This window comes from Peromyscus eremicus, unplaced genomic scaffold (genome assembly GCF_949786415.1).
Source record: "Peromyscus eremicus unplaced genomic scaffold, PerEre_H2_v1 PerEre#2#chr22_unloc_1, whole genome shotgun sequence".
NCBI lineage: Eukaryota > Metazoa > Chordata > Mammalia > Rodentia > Cricetidae > Peromyscus > Peromyscus eremicus.
In genome coordinates this window covers 5384375-5401071 of record NW_026734286.1, presented here as the reverse complement: position 1 = coordinate 5401071, position 16697 = coordinate 5384375, and the positions used below count along the sequence as shown (strand labels likewise).

The 16697-nt window shown below is 44.7% G+C and overlaps 1 protein-coding gene and 1 pseudogene across 1 annotated transcript in view; both read left to right on the top strand.

The window, feature by feature from the left end:
* The window catches only part of Adgre1 (adhesion G protein-coupled receptor E1), a 67050-nt gene that overhangs the window by 13306 nt on the left and 37047 nt on the right, over window positions 1-16697 (top strand). The window contains 8 exon segments of the mRNA XM_059251651.1: window positions 2619-2765; window positions 4238-4393; window positions 4478-4597; window positions 5588-5734; window positions 7119-7268; window positions 9544-9684; window positions 9772-9918; window positions 12329-12417. Of these exon segments, the coding sequence (XP_059107634.1) occupies window positions 2619-2765; window positions 4238-4393; window positions 4478-4597; window positions 5588-5734; window positions 7119-7268; window positions 9544-9684; window positions 9772-9918; window positions 12329-12417 (1097 nt within the window).
* On the top strand, window positions 14001-15615 carry LOC131900397 (heat shock cognate 71 kDa protein-like; annotated as a pseudogene).

Sequence of the window (16697 nt, the reverse complement as noted above, 5' to 3'; positions counted from 1 at the left end):
CTTTAAAAGAAATATTATTACTGTGTTATCTATCTATCTATCTATCTATCTATCTATCTATCTATCTATCTATCTACCTACCTACCTACCTACCTATCATCTATCTGTCTATCTACCTATTATCTATCTATGTATCTATCTATGTATCTATGTATCTATCTATCTACCTATCATCTATCTGTCTATCTATGTATCTAGGTATCTATGTATCTATCTATCATCTATCTATCTATCTATCTATCTATCTATCTATCTATCTATCATCTATCTATCAATCATCTATCTACCTATCATCCATCTATCTATCTATCTATCTATCTATCTATCTATCTATCTATCTATCTATCTATCTATCTATCATCTCTCTTTCTATCAATTATCTGTCTATCATCTATCTATCTATCTATCTATCTATCTATCTATCTATCTATCATCTCTCTCTCTATCAATCATCTATCTATCTATCTATCTATCTATCTATCTATCTATCTATCTATCTATCATCTATCCATCCAACATCTTTATTTGTATGTACACACGTGCAGCTCAGAAGACAATGTGAAGGGAGTCTGTTCTCTCCTTCTATCATGTGGATCTTTTTTTTTTTTTTTTTGTTTTTGTTTTTGTTTTTTTTTTTTTTGGTTTTTCGAGACAGGGTTTCTCTGTGTAGCTTTGCGCCTTTCCTGGAACTCACTTGGTAGCCCAGGCTGGCCTCGAACTCACAGAGATCCGCCTGGCTCTGCCTCCCTAGTGCTGGGATTAAAGGCGTGCGCCACCACCGCCCGGCTATCATGTGGATCTTGGGGATTGAACTTAAGTCATCAGGACTGGCCCAAGCACCTTTACCCACTGGGCCCTCTTGCTGGCCCAGGCTCCATAAGTCTTTTGTTCATTTCTTTGAGGATTTTGCTAAATGTCACACTCGGAAGGAAGCCCTGTATGGGAGTCCTTCTAAAAAAAATTATGCTTCCTCCCACCTTTCAGTTCTCTCCTCCCTCGTTCTCTTCATTTTTAATATGATCTTTGCTCACCATCTGACATTGTATAAAGTTTAATTATTTAGTTCTCTACACCCTTTGCAAAGCCTCTCTCCATTCATTTCCCACCGAGAACCTACTGTTGTATGTATAGGGCCCAGCTCTATTCAGTGTACCTCATGCCCCAATTTCTTGGCATGGTGGTTATGGGTGAAACAAATCACTTTCTGATTGGCTGTAAGGCCTGCTCCATGGTAGGGGTTCCATGCCTGATACTGTAAACTGAGTCACAAGGCTGAGGGACCTAAGTGGGAACCAACTGGTGTTGTTTTGATAAATGGTGACATTGTCAGTTTACATTTATGTCTGTAGGTTTGTGGTCTCAGCCTTGGTCAGAGGCTCATGGGTCTTGCAGACACTCTCCACTAGTCAAAGTCCTGAGAATAAGTGATGTGAGCATCTACCACAGACTCAGGAAGTCAAAACACCTTCCACATCAGATTCATGTGATTATATGAGTGATCATCAGTTGAGCTGGCTGAGTGTGGTTTGGGGATAATTTCCTTTGCCTGTGGCCAGTGTCCTATCTGGGGTCAGAGTAGAGGTTTAGTTGTTTCTCCTCAGGACGTCACACAACAGAAACTCACCTTGAGCCGGGCAGTGGTGGCACATGCCTTTAATCCCAGCACTCGAGAGGCAGAGCCAGGCGGATCTCTGTGAGTTCGAGGCCAGCCTGGGCTACCAAGTGAGTTCCAGGAAAAGGTGCAAAGCTACACAGAGAAACCCTGTCTCGAAAAACCAAAAAAAAAAAAAAAAAAAAAAAAGAAACTCACCTTGACATTCCACTCTTGGGCCCTTAACGTTGGAGTGCCGTCTTTGGGCAGTGGCAACACCTTTCCTTGATGGCAGTTGCAGGCAGGGTTCTCTAATTTCGTCCTCCATCCTCACATTGCTTTTCTGCTTGGCAGCGCTCTGTTCATGGTTCCCACTGTGGTTTAAAAATCTGAGTCATGGCTTTCAGTTGCTTTCCTCTCAACCTGTCTGTTCATTTATTTTTTTACAGCACCCCCCCACCACCACCCCAGGAACTCCAGCTTTGCTCACTGGACTGTGTTTCAGACTCCCCTCTCCTGAGTCGCCTTTGTCTTCTATGTTGAGTCTCCACTCAGGGTCAGTCTCCTCATTTCACTCCTCCGCTTGCTGGCACGACATTTGAGGTCATGGATCATTCTGTTAGCACAGTTTCAAGATCTTAGCCTTTGACTCATGTCAGCACTGATGGACTGAGTAGCCCAGCAGTCATGGTCTTTGGAGGAATTACGTCACCTGGTTTCTTCATTCCCGGGTTTCCGCTGTTGTTCACTCGTGCTGGTTTGGACATCTCTTCTGCTCTTTGAGACACCTACACTGGAGGACTCAACCCAGGGACAAGCGTGCTGGTCTCTAGGTTGTTCTTATAAAGACCAGTTGCTCCATCCATTTACCTTCATCTCTCACATCTACAAGACCACTTTCTGGAGAAGATCACCCTGACAGGCAGTAGACTCTAGGGCGTGGCTCCTCCATTCCTTTGTGTGACTCCTTGGAAGCCCCACTCTAGTGCTTTATACACACCCACGCTCTTCTTTCCATGCTACCTAGGTGTGAACGAATGTGAAGACACTACCACGTGTCCAGCTTACGCCACCTGCACAGACACCAAGGACAGTTATTACTGTACCTGTAAACGAGGTTTCCTGTCCAGCAATGGACAACCCAACTTCAGGGGCCCAGGAGTGGAGTGTCAAGGTGAGTTTATGCTGTGTGACTTTCTGGGGAGGCATGAATGAGCATCTACTCTCACCTCATGTAGGGCACTGGCCACAGGCCAAAGAAATGATCCCCACCCTACCCCATGCTCAGGCAGCCCAATTGTTTATTGCTCATATAACCATGGGGAGGGGCCTTGTGATTTTGATGTGGAAGGTGTCTTGACTTCGTAAGTCATGGGAACCCCCTCCTCCCCGGGGAGGGAGTGCTTCAGTTCAGAAGAATCACTCCACAAGCGTTCACATTCCATCAAAGCCTTCCAGGGTTTGGTAGGTCAGGCTCATGCTGGCTGGGTATTGGGTGTAGTTACTCCCAATTCCTGTCACATGCCCCCAAATTCCTCCTTTCCCAGCACCCTTCCTTTATATCTATCCATTGGTACAAATATATATCTAAATATGCACAAACTTTCCCTTTTCTCTCCCTCACATCCTCCCTTCTTTCCCTTTTTCATCTATACACCCATTCATGCATTTGCCTATCCATCCACCTGTGGTTGATATAATGCACCCCAATAAACTTATCTGGGGGTTAGAGAACAGAATAGCCACTATATTAAACATAGAGGTCAGGAAGTGGTAGCACATACCTTTAATCTTAGCATTCAGGAGGTAGAAATCTATCTGGAATTCTGTGAGTTCAAAGCCGCACTGGAAACTTCCAGGCATGGTGACACACGCCTTTAATCCCAGGAAGTGATGGCAGGAGGCAGAAAGGTATATAAAGCGTGAGGACCAGGAACTAGAGTCTTGTTAAGCTTTTAGGCTTTTAGCAGCAGTTCAGCTGAGATCCATTCGGATGAGGACTCAGAGACTTCCAGTCTGAGGAAACAGGATCAGCTGAGGAATTGGCAAGGTGAGGTTAGCTGTGGCTTGTTCTGGCTCTCTGATCTCTCAGTGTTCACCCCAGTGCCTGGCTCCGGGTTTGTTTTTATTAATAAAGACCTTTTAAGATTTGTGCTACATCCACACATCCATCTATCTATCTGTATGCCCATTCATTATGCCCCTCAGTTCATCCATCTGGCCATACATAGGAAAGCTGTCTACACTCAACTGCCTCCTTGCTTCACTCTCTCTCTCTCTTTCTTCTGTTCTGTTCTCTCCCTTCTGTTCTACTCACCTGTCCGCCCATCTGTCTGCACACAGGGACACTTATCTCCACACACCCCTCTCTCCTTCCCCCATGCACTTACCCCCTGACTCTTGTTCCCTGCAAAAGTTCACAGGTGGCTGTGCTTCAAGACTGAGTATCTCGAGAGGACAAGGTGAGGTGTTTGACTTAGCAACCGACTTTTATGAGCTGGGAACCCAAGTTGAAGACTGCTCAGGTTTAAATAGAGAGACCCTAGACCTCACCAAAGTCACCAGATGATGACCATGTAGATGGAGGTCCAGCTGTTGTCTGTAGGGTGAGAGCAGTTTGTCACTCCAACCTTTTCGTTTGCTCAGATGTTAACGAGTGTCTTCAAAGCGACTCGCCTTGCGGTCCTCACTCGATCTGCACCAATATCCCAGGGCGAGCCCGGTGCAGCTGTCTTAGTGGCTTCTCTCCTCCCACTGGGAACAGCTGGATCCTGGGAAGTCCAGGTCATTTTCTCTGCACAGGTAACATTTTTCAGGCTCTCTGCTGTGGGTCTTTGGTGGTCAGCACAGGATTCCCTTCACCCACTCTCTTCCTCTGCCCTGCAGATGTTGATGAGTGTCTGACCGTCGGGATCTGCCCTGATTATTCCAACTGCTCTAACTCTGTGGGAAGCTACAGCTGCATCTGCCAACCTGGTTTCACTCGGAATGGCCTTGCTTGTGAAGGTTTGTGGCACCTGGTCCTTGTCATTTCTCATAGGGTTTTGTTTGTGCTGAGGACAGAACCCAAGGCTTTGCACCTGCCAGGCTGGGTCACTCATCTACACCCCTGTCCTTTTAAAATTTAACCATTCACAAATCCTCTGCCACCCCCTTCTTCTTTCCAACAGATCTCTCCCCTCCTTTCCTGCCTCTGTTGTGGCCCTGTTGTGCTTGAACGTGTTTGACATGACCAAGGAAAACTTAACAGTGTCTATACCACTAGGAAAATCTCCCTTCCTACCATCTCCAGTAACCATAGCTGCTCAGGGAGGGGTGGGGCCTCAGGACTACCCACAACTGTTATGAGTTCATGTACACAACAGTTCTGTCATGTGCAGAAGATGCGGTATCTCACAGCACCCCTCCCCATCCTCTGGCTCTAACATTCCTTCTGTCCATTTTCCATGCACACTCCCATTCTTTGCATTAACCTGGGCCTCATTCATGTGGAAATGCCAGTCAGTCCCAGAGAAAGAACAGAGGTAATCAGGCTTCTTGTGGCCCAAAGTTTGGAACTGACACTCATCACTTGTGCCTTCTATTGGCCAATGCAAGTAATAGGACAAGATGGATTCAAGAAGGTGGGGAACCAAGTGTCATTTCCTCATGGGAGTAGTGGAGAAACCACGTGGCATATTATCCACACCCCAAAATGTGGTTACAGGAGGCACAAAGGATTATGGCTATTTTTGTGAATGTTGATAATTATGTTTTTAAACTGTGCAACATTTCTGCTTACATTCTATTTGCCAAGATTTATTCTTATGTGTATGTGTAGCTGCAAGGGAGGCTGAGAAACACACCTCTGAGTGACCAGGAAGAAAGAGAGCCCACGTGTGTTGGAGAGTCTTCATTTTGTCTGCTACCAGTTAGCGCACAGCGCATCTCTAGTGTGTAGTCCTCACTTCTTAATCCCCTCTTAAATTCTCCTTCATTTTATCCCCAACTCATCAGATAAGGATGAATGTTCAGAACACAATGCTTGCCCAGAACATGCAACGTGCCACAACACTCTTGGAAGTTATCACTGTACATGTGACTCAGGATTTGAATTTAGTGGTGGAGGGTCAACGTTCCAGGGCCTGGAAGAATCCTGTGAAGGTAGGTGAAAGTGTTGACCAGGAACTCAAGTAAAACCTACTTGAAAAGATAGTGATAAAAGGTTTGGGCTTAGGATGAGTTCAAGACTTCCATTTCAAAAGCTAAAGCCAAGATTTCTTCCTTCTCCTCCTCCTCCTCCTCCTCCTCCTCCTTCTCCTCCTCCTCCTTCCTCCTTCTCCTCCTCCTCCTCCTCCCTCCTCTCCCCTCCCCTCTCTTCTTCCTTCCTTCCTTCCTTCCTTCCTTCCTTCCTTCCTTCCTTCCTTCCTTCCTTCCTTCCTTCCTTCCTTCCTTCCTTCATTGAGTATGGGCATGTGTACATCACAGTGCTTGTGTGGAGGTCAGAGAACAATTTTTGGGAGTCAGCTCTTGACTTCCACCTTATGGAGACAGGGTCTCTCTTGTTTCTGCTGCTGCACTGCATACCTGCCGAGATCAGCCAACTCCTTCCCCTGTGCTGTAACTGAGGTTCTGGATTTCGTCAGAGGGAGGACAGCCCACCTGACCTCGACTTTTCTGTACATGTATCTATTCTTTCTTCATTCCCTCACCGCCTCAGCCAGATTTCCAGGACCTGCCAGTGCTGGATGCAACACACACCCATGTGCATGAGCATAAGTGTGCGCATGCCCTGGCGTATGTGTACAAGTCAGAGGATAACTTCCGGTGTCAGTCCTTGCCTCCCACCTTGCTGGAGACAGGGTCTCTTGGCTGCTCACTGCAGAATGCACCCGGGCTACCTGGCCCACGTATGGGCTTCTGAGGATTCTCTCTCTGCCTTTTACCTTGATGCATGAGTGTTGGGGTTAAACATGTACTGCCACATCTAGCTGTACATGGCTTCAGGTCCTCACAGCCCCATGGTGTATTAGTTACTTTTTTGTTCCTGGAAAAAAAAATACACCCTGACCAAAGACTCCTTAAGGAAGAGAGAGTTAATTTGAGCTTATGTGTCCAGAGGGATGAGTTCATCATGGTTGGAAGGCATGGCAAAGGGTGAGAGACATGTCCAGGGGTGGGGGGCATGTCAGCAGAAGCAGGAAGCTGAGAGATCACATCTCACCCACAAGCATCAAGCAGAGAGAGCAAATTGGAAATAGGGTGAAGTTATGTACTCTCAACCCCCCTCCCCCAGTGACACACTTCCTCCAGCAAAGCTTCAGCTCCTGAACCTCTCCAAACAGCACCATCAACTGGAGATCAAATGTCCAGATGCCAGAGCCTATGGGGTCATTCATATCCAAGCCATCCCATTCCACCCCCTGGCCGCCACAGGCTTGTGGCCATATTATAATGCAAAGTCATTTAGTCCCAGCCAGAGGTTTACATGCTAACAATTTCCTGGTTCAAATGTCATCATTCCTCCTAACTTCTACTTTCTATTTAGATGTAGATGAGTGCTCCAGGAACTCAACTCTTTGTGGCCTCACCTTGATTTGCATCAACACCCCGGGTTCCTACAACTGCTCCTGCCCATCTGGATTCTCCTTGTCAGTTTCCCAGATCCCTGGTCATCCAGTAGAGAGGAACTGTATAGGTAATCTCCTCAGCCATGTGGAGGACTTGTCAATGGGTATTAAATGAATCTCGAGCATAGTGGTTTATAGCAATGACCTTGCTATAAATGTTCTTGCTAACAGTGGGCTAGTTTTTCTGTTTCATTTAATGTCCTTAGGGCCTGTGCCTAGAGTGGCTGGTAGGTCTTAATAGGTAGTCTCTGGCTGGGCACTCTACTGAGACATCCAGTTTCCACTGTGACACTTTGGGCTTCCTCATAGCATAGCTCCTGTCTTCAAAAAAGTGTTTCCAAGAGGAAGAATGCAGAATATGCCAGGTATTTGAGAGCCTGGGCTTGTGGATCTCAGAACACCACTAACACCTCATCTTGTTGGTTACAGTCAAGAACCTAACTAGATTCCCAAGGGGAAAAACTCTATATGTCATTTGATTAGTTTTGTCAGCTTGACAATCTAGAACTGTCTTGGAAGAGAGTCTTGATGAGGAACCGTCTAGGTCAGGCTGATCTGTGGGTATGTGTTCTAGTTTCATTCTGTCGCCGTGACAAACACCACAACCAAAAGCAGCTTGGGGAGGAAAGGGTTTATTTGGCTTAGACTTCCAGGTCACAATTTATCACTGAGGAAAGTCAGGGCAGGAACTTACTGGAACCATGGAAGAGTACTACTTGCTAAGTCACTTTAAGGATTGCTCACAGGCTCATGCTTAGCTTTCTTATTCCCCCTACCCAGGGAACGGTGCCACTCACAGTGGACTTGGTTCCATCAGTTAAGACAATGAAGGCAATTCCTCACAGACAATCTGATGACCAATCTGATGAGTACAATTAATGAAGATTTCCTTTTAGGTGTTTCTAAGCTGTGTCAAGTTGGTGGTTAATGCTAACTAGAACAGTATGTCTGTGGAGGGTTGTCATGACTATGTTAATTGATGTGAGGTGTTCTTCCTGTCATGGATGATGCCATTCTCTAGTCTAGGTCCTGGATTACTTGAGAGTGGAGAAAGTGAGCTGAATGCTGAGCATTCATGCCTTTGGCTCTCTTCGCTCTTGACTGTGGATGTGACTGACTGTTTCAAGTTCCTGCCTTGATTTTTCTGCAATGATGAAACGATAACCTAATAATACTTTCTCCCATAAATTTCGTTTTCCAGGATACTTTATTAAAGTAACTGGAAAAAACACTAGGATGGGGAGCCATGTGTGTGTTCAGGAAGTGGAAGGATAGACAGCAGCCATCTTTGATATATCTACCATACAATGGAGCCCAGTGCACATTCTCCAGTCTCTGCGAGGGAAATGCTTATTTATACTGACTTAAAATATTCTATTTCTCATGACTTGTTGATCTTTAATGATGGTATTGTTATAAGAAATACAATAAAAGTAGAAAAAGTTAAAGAGACCTTAGAGTTAAATTAATTTGGCTTTGTTGATTCCCATGAAGCCATCCAGGATCCCTATCAAGACCAAAAGGAAATGTGAGCAGATAAGATCATTTCTGTCAGTGTGACAAATGTCTGAGAAAAATAGCTTTGGGAAGAAGGTTATTTTAGCTAATGATAATAAGCTCATTGGCCAACTCAGTTTCATTTTCTTTTCCTTTTTCTTGTTTCTTTTTTTTTTGTGTATGCATCTCTATGTGTGTATTCATGCATGTGTTTGTGCAGATGTGTTTTCATGTAATATATATATATATATATATATATATATATATATATATATATATATATATGCCAGAGGTGAACGTCAGGTGCCATTCTTCAGGGTCCATCCACACAGCCTTGAGCTCCCTACTATTATATGTGAAATGATCAGCTTTAATTGTCAACTTGACGCAAGCTAGAATAATCTGGGAAGAGAGCCTCAATGAAGGATTGTCTAGATTTGTTGGCCCATGGGCATGTCTATGGGGGATTGTCTTGATTACGTATTAATTAATGTGAAAAGACACAGCCCATCATGGGTGGCAGCATTCCCCAGGCTAGGGGTTCTGAATTGCATGTAGTAAAAGCTAGGGACATACATTCATTCTCTGCTTTTGACCGTGGATATGACTGGCTGCTTCAAGTTCATTCCTTGACTTCCCCACAATAATGGCTGCCAGCTGGAGTTTGTGAGCTAAAGTAAACCCTTTCTTCCCTAAACTGCTTTCTACCAGGGTATTTTATCACGGCAACAGAAGTGAAACTGGGGGAACCGGCTGCTGGGGGTCAATCTGAGATCTTTATACTTGTATTGCAAGCTCTTTGCCCACTGAGTCATTGTTCTCCCATACTCATTCTCTACTGTGCAGATATCGATGAGTGTGATGCCGTGTGCCCTTCCAACTCATCATGTACTAACACTCCTGGGAGCTACTTCTGCACTTGCCACCCTGGCTTTGCACCGAGCAATGGGCAAGTGAATTTCACAGACCCAGAAGTGGCATGTGAAGGTGAGCAGAGGATTTTACAGATGGCCTGGGATATACACTGCTCCCTGATTTTCTAAATTTCTTTATATAATTTGAATTTTATTGCAGATATTGATGAATGCATCCAAGATCCATCACCATGTGGACGAAATTCTGTCTGCACCAATGTTCCAGGCTCCTACATCTGCGCTTGCCTTCCCACCTTCCGACCAGATCCAGAAGGATCCCAGGCACATGGCAACTTTAGCTGCAAAAGTAATGTTTTGTTGCATTGGCAAGGGGAGCTGTGTCTTGGCTTTGCTCATAAAACCTTTTTTCTCTTCCAATAACTGGGTTCTCTGCTTACTTTCATTTCACCCATGCAGTATTTTCCTACCTGTTCACTCCTCTGAGGATTCATTGGTATACTCAATAACAAATTACTGAGTAGAATTTGGATCAACTATGCTTTTTTTGAGACAGAGTCTCCTATAATTCAGGTTAGCCTCAAACTCACTGCTGGGCTTGAACCTCATTTCTCATCCCTCCATCTACCAACTGCTTGGATCATAGGTGTGCAGGGCCACATGAAGTTTGAAATATAAACTTGAAAGAGTTGAGGTCACATTGTCCCAGGTTACAGTATGTGCAAAGGTCCTGGGGTTCACACAGAGTGAGTAGCTTTAGATGTAAACTGAAACCATGGGTGGAGTTCGGTCTCTCTGGTGCTTTGGTGTCTTGTGAAAGCATTTAGTTTTTTTTCTCTCAAGAACCACAAAAGGTTAAATATTTCAAGTAATAGATATTAAAAGGTCTTTGGCTGAGTTACAGTACTGAGCATGAACGGAGCTCATGAGCCTAGCCTCACTGAGGGGTAGTTGCTAGCTGCCCAGGGAGGGTCAATTTTCTTTAAGGGTGTGGCCCTGTGTATTGGTCACTTTCCTATTGCCGTGATGAAACACCATGACAAAGGCAACTTTTACAAGAAAGAGTTTCTTTGGATTATGGTTCCAGAGTATTAGAGTCCATGACAGTGGAGAGTGACTGAGGACCCAGTGCCACCTCTGACTTCCACATGCACATGCATATATACATCCATGAAAATGTTCACACACATGTACACCACACACACACACACACACACACACACACACTAAAATAAATGGAATGTAATGTTCACACACATGTACACCACACACACACACACACACACACACACACTAAAATAAATGGGATGTAATGTTCACACACATGTACACCACACACACACACACACACACACACACACACACACACACACACTAAAATAAACAGAATGTATGTACCTTCAGCAGCTGCAACGAAGCACAATAACAACATGAATTTATCTTTCCCACCACATGGGTGAATGTCACTGGTGCCATTCTGTCTCCCACATGTTCCTTATTTCATTTTTTTCTCTGTCCTCCTCACAAAGAACCATCTAGAAATATGTGTTTATTATACCTCTTCATTCTTGCTGTTAATTTTTTTATTTATGGTGCCTAACACAATATAAACATTATGTTAGTTCTGAGGAAATAGTGAGAAGAGCATCATTCAGATGCAAACCCTTCCTCTCTCCCTTCCTCCTCTTCCTCCCTTCCCCCATCTCATCTTCCTCCTCTTCCTCCCCCCTCCCCTTCTTCCCTCTTCTCCACTGTTTTCTTCTTCTCCTCTCCTTCCTCACTTTTTCCTTCTCCCTCCTTCCATCTCTCTCAGATCTCATGTGTTTTGTTACCCTGTACAACCTGTTCTTTAAAGCCCCTTCAAACTTCCTGTTTCCTCCCCATACTCACATCCACTTGAACATATTTAACCTGTGGGAATCAGGATCTGCGCATGAGTGACAATACATAGTATTTGTCTTTCTTAGTCTCTGTTACCACAATATTACATTTTCCAGTTCCATTCACTTTCTTAGAAATTTCATATGGCTGAATAATATTCCACTGTATATATCTACCACAATTATCTACTCATCTGTTGATGGACAGCTAGGCTGCTATCTCTTCCTGGTAATATTCCTCTTCTTGAAAAAAAAAAAAAACCATTCTGCCTTCAGGCATGCACCAGCTTGCTTACCTTTGTCTTAGAGTTTTGTAACAATGATATCTTAATTTCACTGTGAAAAATAACTTGACAAAACCAACCCAAGGGAAAAAGGGTTTATTCTGCTCTTGGTTCAAGGTGTAATCCATTATGGTGGGGAAACTGAGACAGTTGGTCACATCACATCCATGGAGAGCTATGCATGCTGCGGTTGCTTGATTTTTCCCATTCTGTGCAGTCCAGGCTCTCCTATCCAGGGAATGGTCCTGCCCACAATTATGATGTGTTTTCCCACACCAATTAGCCTAATTAAGATGATCTGCCACAGACATTCCCAGAGACCTATCTCCCAGGTGATCCTGGATTCTGTTGAGATGATAGTTGACATGGAATGGTCACTGTAGCACTGGGCATCATACTCTGCATACTGACTTGTTCCCTTTAAACCTGTGCCACGCCCTCAGAGATTCTTAACCTGCCGTGTAGCTGCAGTCTAGTCCTAGTCACTGCTGTATGTTATGGCTGAGGCTGGATATTATGCCCAAAGGACATAGAATCAGCTTTTCCTTGTAGTCACACCTCACTGTTTGCTGTGGTTGATTTTTCTTCCTCCCAGGGATCCCCTTCAAGTGTAAGGAAGACTTGATACCCAACAGTGAGCAGATACATCAGTGCCTAGCAGGGCAAGCCAGGGATCTTGACTATGTAAGTTTTATAACATATTGTTTTTCTTTATTATTGAGAGTTTCACGCATACTATTAAATATGATAATAATCACCCCCAACTTCTCCCTGACCCCCAACCTCCCTCAGCTTAGCTCTCTTCCAACTCCATGTCCTGTTTTTCTTTGATGACCCACTAAATTCAGCCACTGGTGCCCATACATGCATGGGTATGGGGCATTCACTGGAGCATGGGACCCCACCAGATGCCACACCCTTAAGAACAAATGATTCTCATTCTCCCAGAAGCTCTCACTGCCGAGAGCTTTTCAGTGAGGGGGGCTGGAGACCACCTCCCCAATCTCTGCCTAGAATCTTGTCTGGCTTGTTCTTGTGTAGACACCCACAGCTGCTATGTGTTCATGAGCGGTGTTGCCCAGAAGATAATATCTCACTGCCTTCCTCCCCACCCTTCTGCTCTTACTTTCCTTCTACTTCTTGGTCCACTATGTTCCTCAAGCCTCGGTGTGTGTGTGTGTGTGTGTGTGTGTGTGTGTGTGTGTGTGTGTGTCTTTGATGCCCCTTTTAGGGTTGGGTGCATATACTTACTGAATATGTAATTGTTGTTGAACATTCTTAGTTCTTGATATTTTCCAAGAAGCCACATAGGTTAGCTATTGCTTCAGAAACCTTAACAAAATAAATCCAGTAGCGAAATAGCAAAGCCCACAGTGGCTGTATTGTTTTTAAAAGTAGAAACTATTCCTTTCTTCACACAAGACTCCCTCACTGTGGCCCAAAATGACTGCTCCAGCTCCTACCGTCAGATCTGTAATTTAGGTAGTGGAGAGAGGACAAGAAAAAGTTAAAATCACTTTCCTGTTTAAGAACATGGCTTAGACATTCAGTGGCATGGCTGAGGAAAAGATGCCGTCCCCACTTCCCCCTTGCTACCTGTGGCAGGTGAGAAAAATGGCCCTGGGGTCATGAGAGTGAGAGAACTAACCCTGCCCCCACACTGCCTGCAGCACACAAGAGAGTGGGCCCTGCATCCCACCTGGACAGCACACTAGAGCTGTTTTTGGAGGCTCAAGTGAGCCATCCCTGAGAACGGGAGAGGGGGACAGCTGACCCTGAGCCCTCCTCATATTCCTGCTTCAGCAATCAGGAGAGAGGATCTGCACCCTGCCTGGGCAAAGAAGTAGAGCTAGCCCTGGTCACGTGAGTGTGAGGGACCCAGATATGAGGACCCAAGAGCAGGAGAACTGGCCCCACTCCTTGCTGCAGGCTGCATTGGGCAAGCTAGTCTAGGCAGTGCTGGAGAGCTCACCTGAGAAGTGATGGTGAGGGACAGCTTAGTAGGCTGACCAACCCAGCTACCACCCAGGCCCAGAACCAGGGCAATGAGTTGGCCCACCCCAACATCCACTGATTCTATGAACTGTTAGAACATGTGAAGGGGATGAATGTGCAGGTAAAATCTTTAGGATCTCCACAACACAGGACAACAACAAGCTATCCAAGAGGAGCCTCAGTGACAGCCCATTATTGGTGGTGTAGCAGAAGCCAGAGGCCTTGAGCCAGACCAATCAATGACTCAGGGCAATGAACACTTGCAAGTAAAGATGAATGGACTAAAGGGTAAACTGTGCTACTCAACGGACCACACTACAGCTTCCGTGACAAGATTTTTTTTTTTTCATCCCTTTGTTTTGTTTGGATTTTGATTTTTCTTTAAGTTTGACTTAGATTTGGCGGTGAGGTTGCAAGGGCAGAGGGCAGATGTGAGGAGATGGGGGGATAAGTAGGATCAGAAAGTATGATTTGAAATCCACAAAGAATCAATAACAGTTAAAGAAGAATATGGCTCAGATAAGAGTGTTGGAGCTGAAAGGAACGTGCTGATTTTTGCCTTGGAGGTGGTGCTTTTCATGTGTCGATCCTCACTATTGAAGATGGAACTTTTGAAATCAAATCAATAGCTGGAGACACCCACTTGGGTGAAAAAGACCTTGATAACTGAATAGTCAACCATTTCATTGCTGAGTTTAAATAAGTGCATAAGGAGGACTTCAGTGAGAGCTTCGTATTGCCTGTGAACAGGCTTCGTATTGCCTGTGAACAGGCTAAATGTACCCTCTCCTCCAGCACCCAGGCTGGCATTGAGATTGTTTCTCTTGATGAGGGAATTTACTTTTATACCTCCATTAATTGTGCTTGATTTAAAGAACTGAACGCTGACCTGTTCCATGGCACTCAGGATTCTGTAGAAAAGGCTCTTCAAGATGCCAAACTAGATAAGTCACAGATCCATGATACTGTACTGGTGGGTTGCTCTACAAGAATCCCCAAGATTCAGAAGCTTCTGCGAGACCTCTTCAGCGGAAAAGAACTGAATAAGAACATTAACCCCGATGAAGCTGTTGCTTATGGTGCAGCTGTCCAGGAGGCCATTCTATCTGGAGACAAGTCTGAGAATGTTTGGGATTTGCTGCTCTTGAACATCACCCCTCTTTCCCTTGGTATTAAAACTTCTGGTGGAGTCCTAACTATCCTCATCAAGAATAATACTGCCATCCTGACCAAGCAGATACAGACCTTCTCCATCTACTCTGACAAGCCAGGTATGCTCATCCAGGTGTATGAAGGTGACAAGGCCATGACCAAGGGTAACAACCCGCTTGGACAACTTGAACTCACGGCATACGTCCAGCACCCAGTGGTGTTCCTCAGACTGAAGACACCTTGACATTGATGCCAATGGCATCCTCAAAGTTTCTGCTGTAGATAAGAGCACAGGGAAGGGGAACAAGATGAGCACCACCAAGAGCCACTTGAGCAAGGAAGATACTGAGTTCGTGACCCAGGAAACCGAGAAGTCCAAAGCTGAAGGTGACAAGCCAAGAGATAAGGTACCACCCAAGAGTTCACTGGAACCCTGTGCATTTAGCATGAGAAAGCAACATCTGAAGATAAGAAATTTCAAAGCAAGGTCAATAATGAGGACAGACAGAAGATTCTAGACAACTGATGAAATCATCAGTTGGGTGGGTAAGAATCAGACCGCAGAGAAGGAAGAAATTGAACATCGGCAGAAAGAACTGAAGAAAGTCTGCGACCCCACCAATACCAAGCTGTACCGGAGTGCTGATGGCATGCCTGGAGGAATGCTTCCCTGGTGGGGGAGCTCCCCCATCGGGTGGTGCTTCTTCAGGGCCCACCACTGAAGAAGCAGATTAAATCATTCCAAGTAGAGGTGTGGCTTTGTTCCACAGGGAAACATTTGGAGGACCCATATTCAGCAAATTATGTGGCTGTTTTAAATTTAAGCTGCTGTAATAGATTACTGGGAGTTCCCAGCAGAGCTTGAACATGGAACATGTGCACAGGGAGAGGAAATGAAACATTGCACTTTATAAGCATGGTATTCCAAATGGAAAATGAAAAGTCTAAAAAAATGATTTAAATTGGCAAAAAAAGAATATTCCTAAGTATCATCTCTAGTCACATCTCATTGGCCAAAAATAATATTCAGTTAGTTGGGAAGACAGGGTATTTGCCTGACAAGACTCGAGGAATTCTTTTTTAAAGAAAAACAAGAGGCAGGGGAGCTGGAGGGTTGAGTCAGTGTGAAGAATGTGTCTAGTCTCACAGAAGACCTGAGTTAGATTCCCTCTATCTACATCAGGTGGCCCACAACTGCCTATAACTCCACCTCAAAGGGATATGGCCCCCCAAACTACCACACTTACAGGGTACATGTGGGCATGCATGTATGTGTGTGTGTGCATGTGTGTGTGTGTGTGTGTGTACATACACACACATACAAAACAAACCCTTCACACTAATTTTAATTACATTTTTACAATGCTTAGGATTGGTCCCAGGGTTTTGTGCCTGCTAGGCAGGTTCTCTATTGCTAAGATGCTTCCTAGCCCAAATAATTGTTTTGAGATAAGTTTCTTGATTTATTATCAGCAAATGTTTAATTTGTATACACGCGCACACACACACACACACACACACACACGCACATGCGCGCACACACAAATAATACTTATATATAGGGTATAATGCTTATACCCTGGAGTTATGTAAACATTTCTCAGGCAAAAACGGGTTGTGAGTGGAGAACCTGACCTGTTAAACTCACTGTGACCAGTAAAAGACTTCATATCCACCTTCAGAGATTGTCAACATTAATGCGAGTTTACACGTTATCTGTGGAATCTCCACACACCTTGGAATACTGTTTTTGTGATTTGTTGTGGTAGAATACATACAATAAGTAATCTGTTCATCTTGGTTACTTGTTTTGTTGC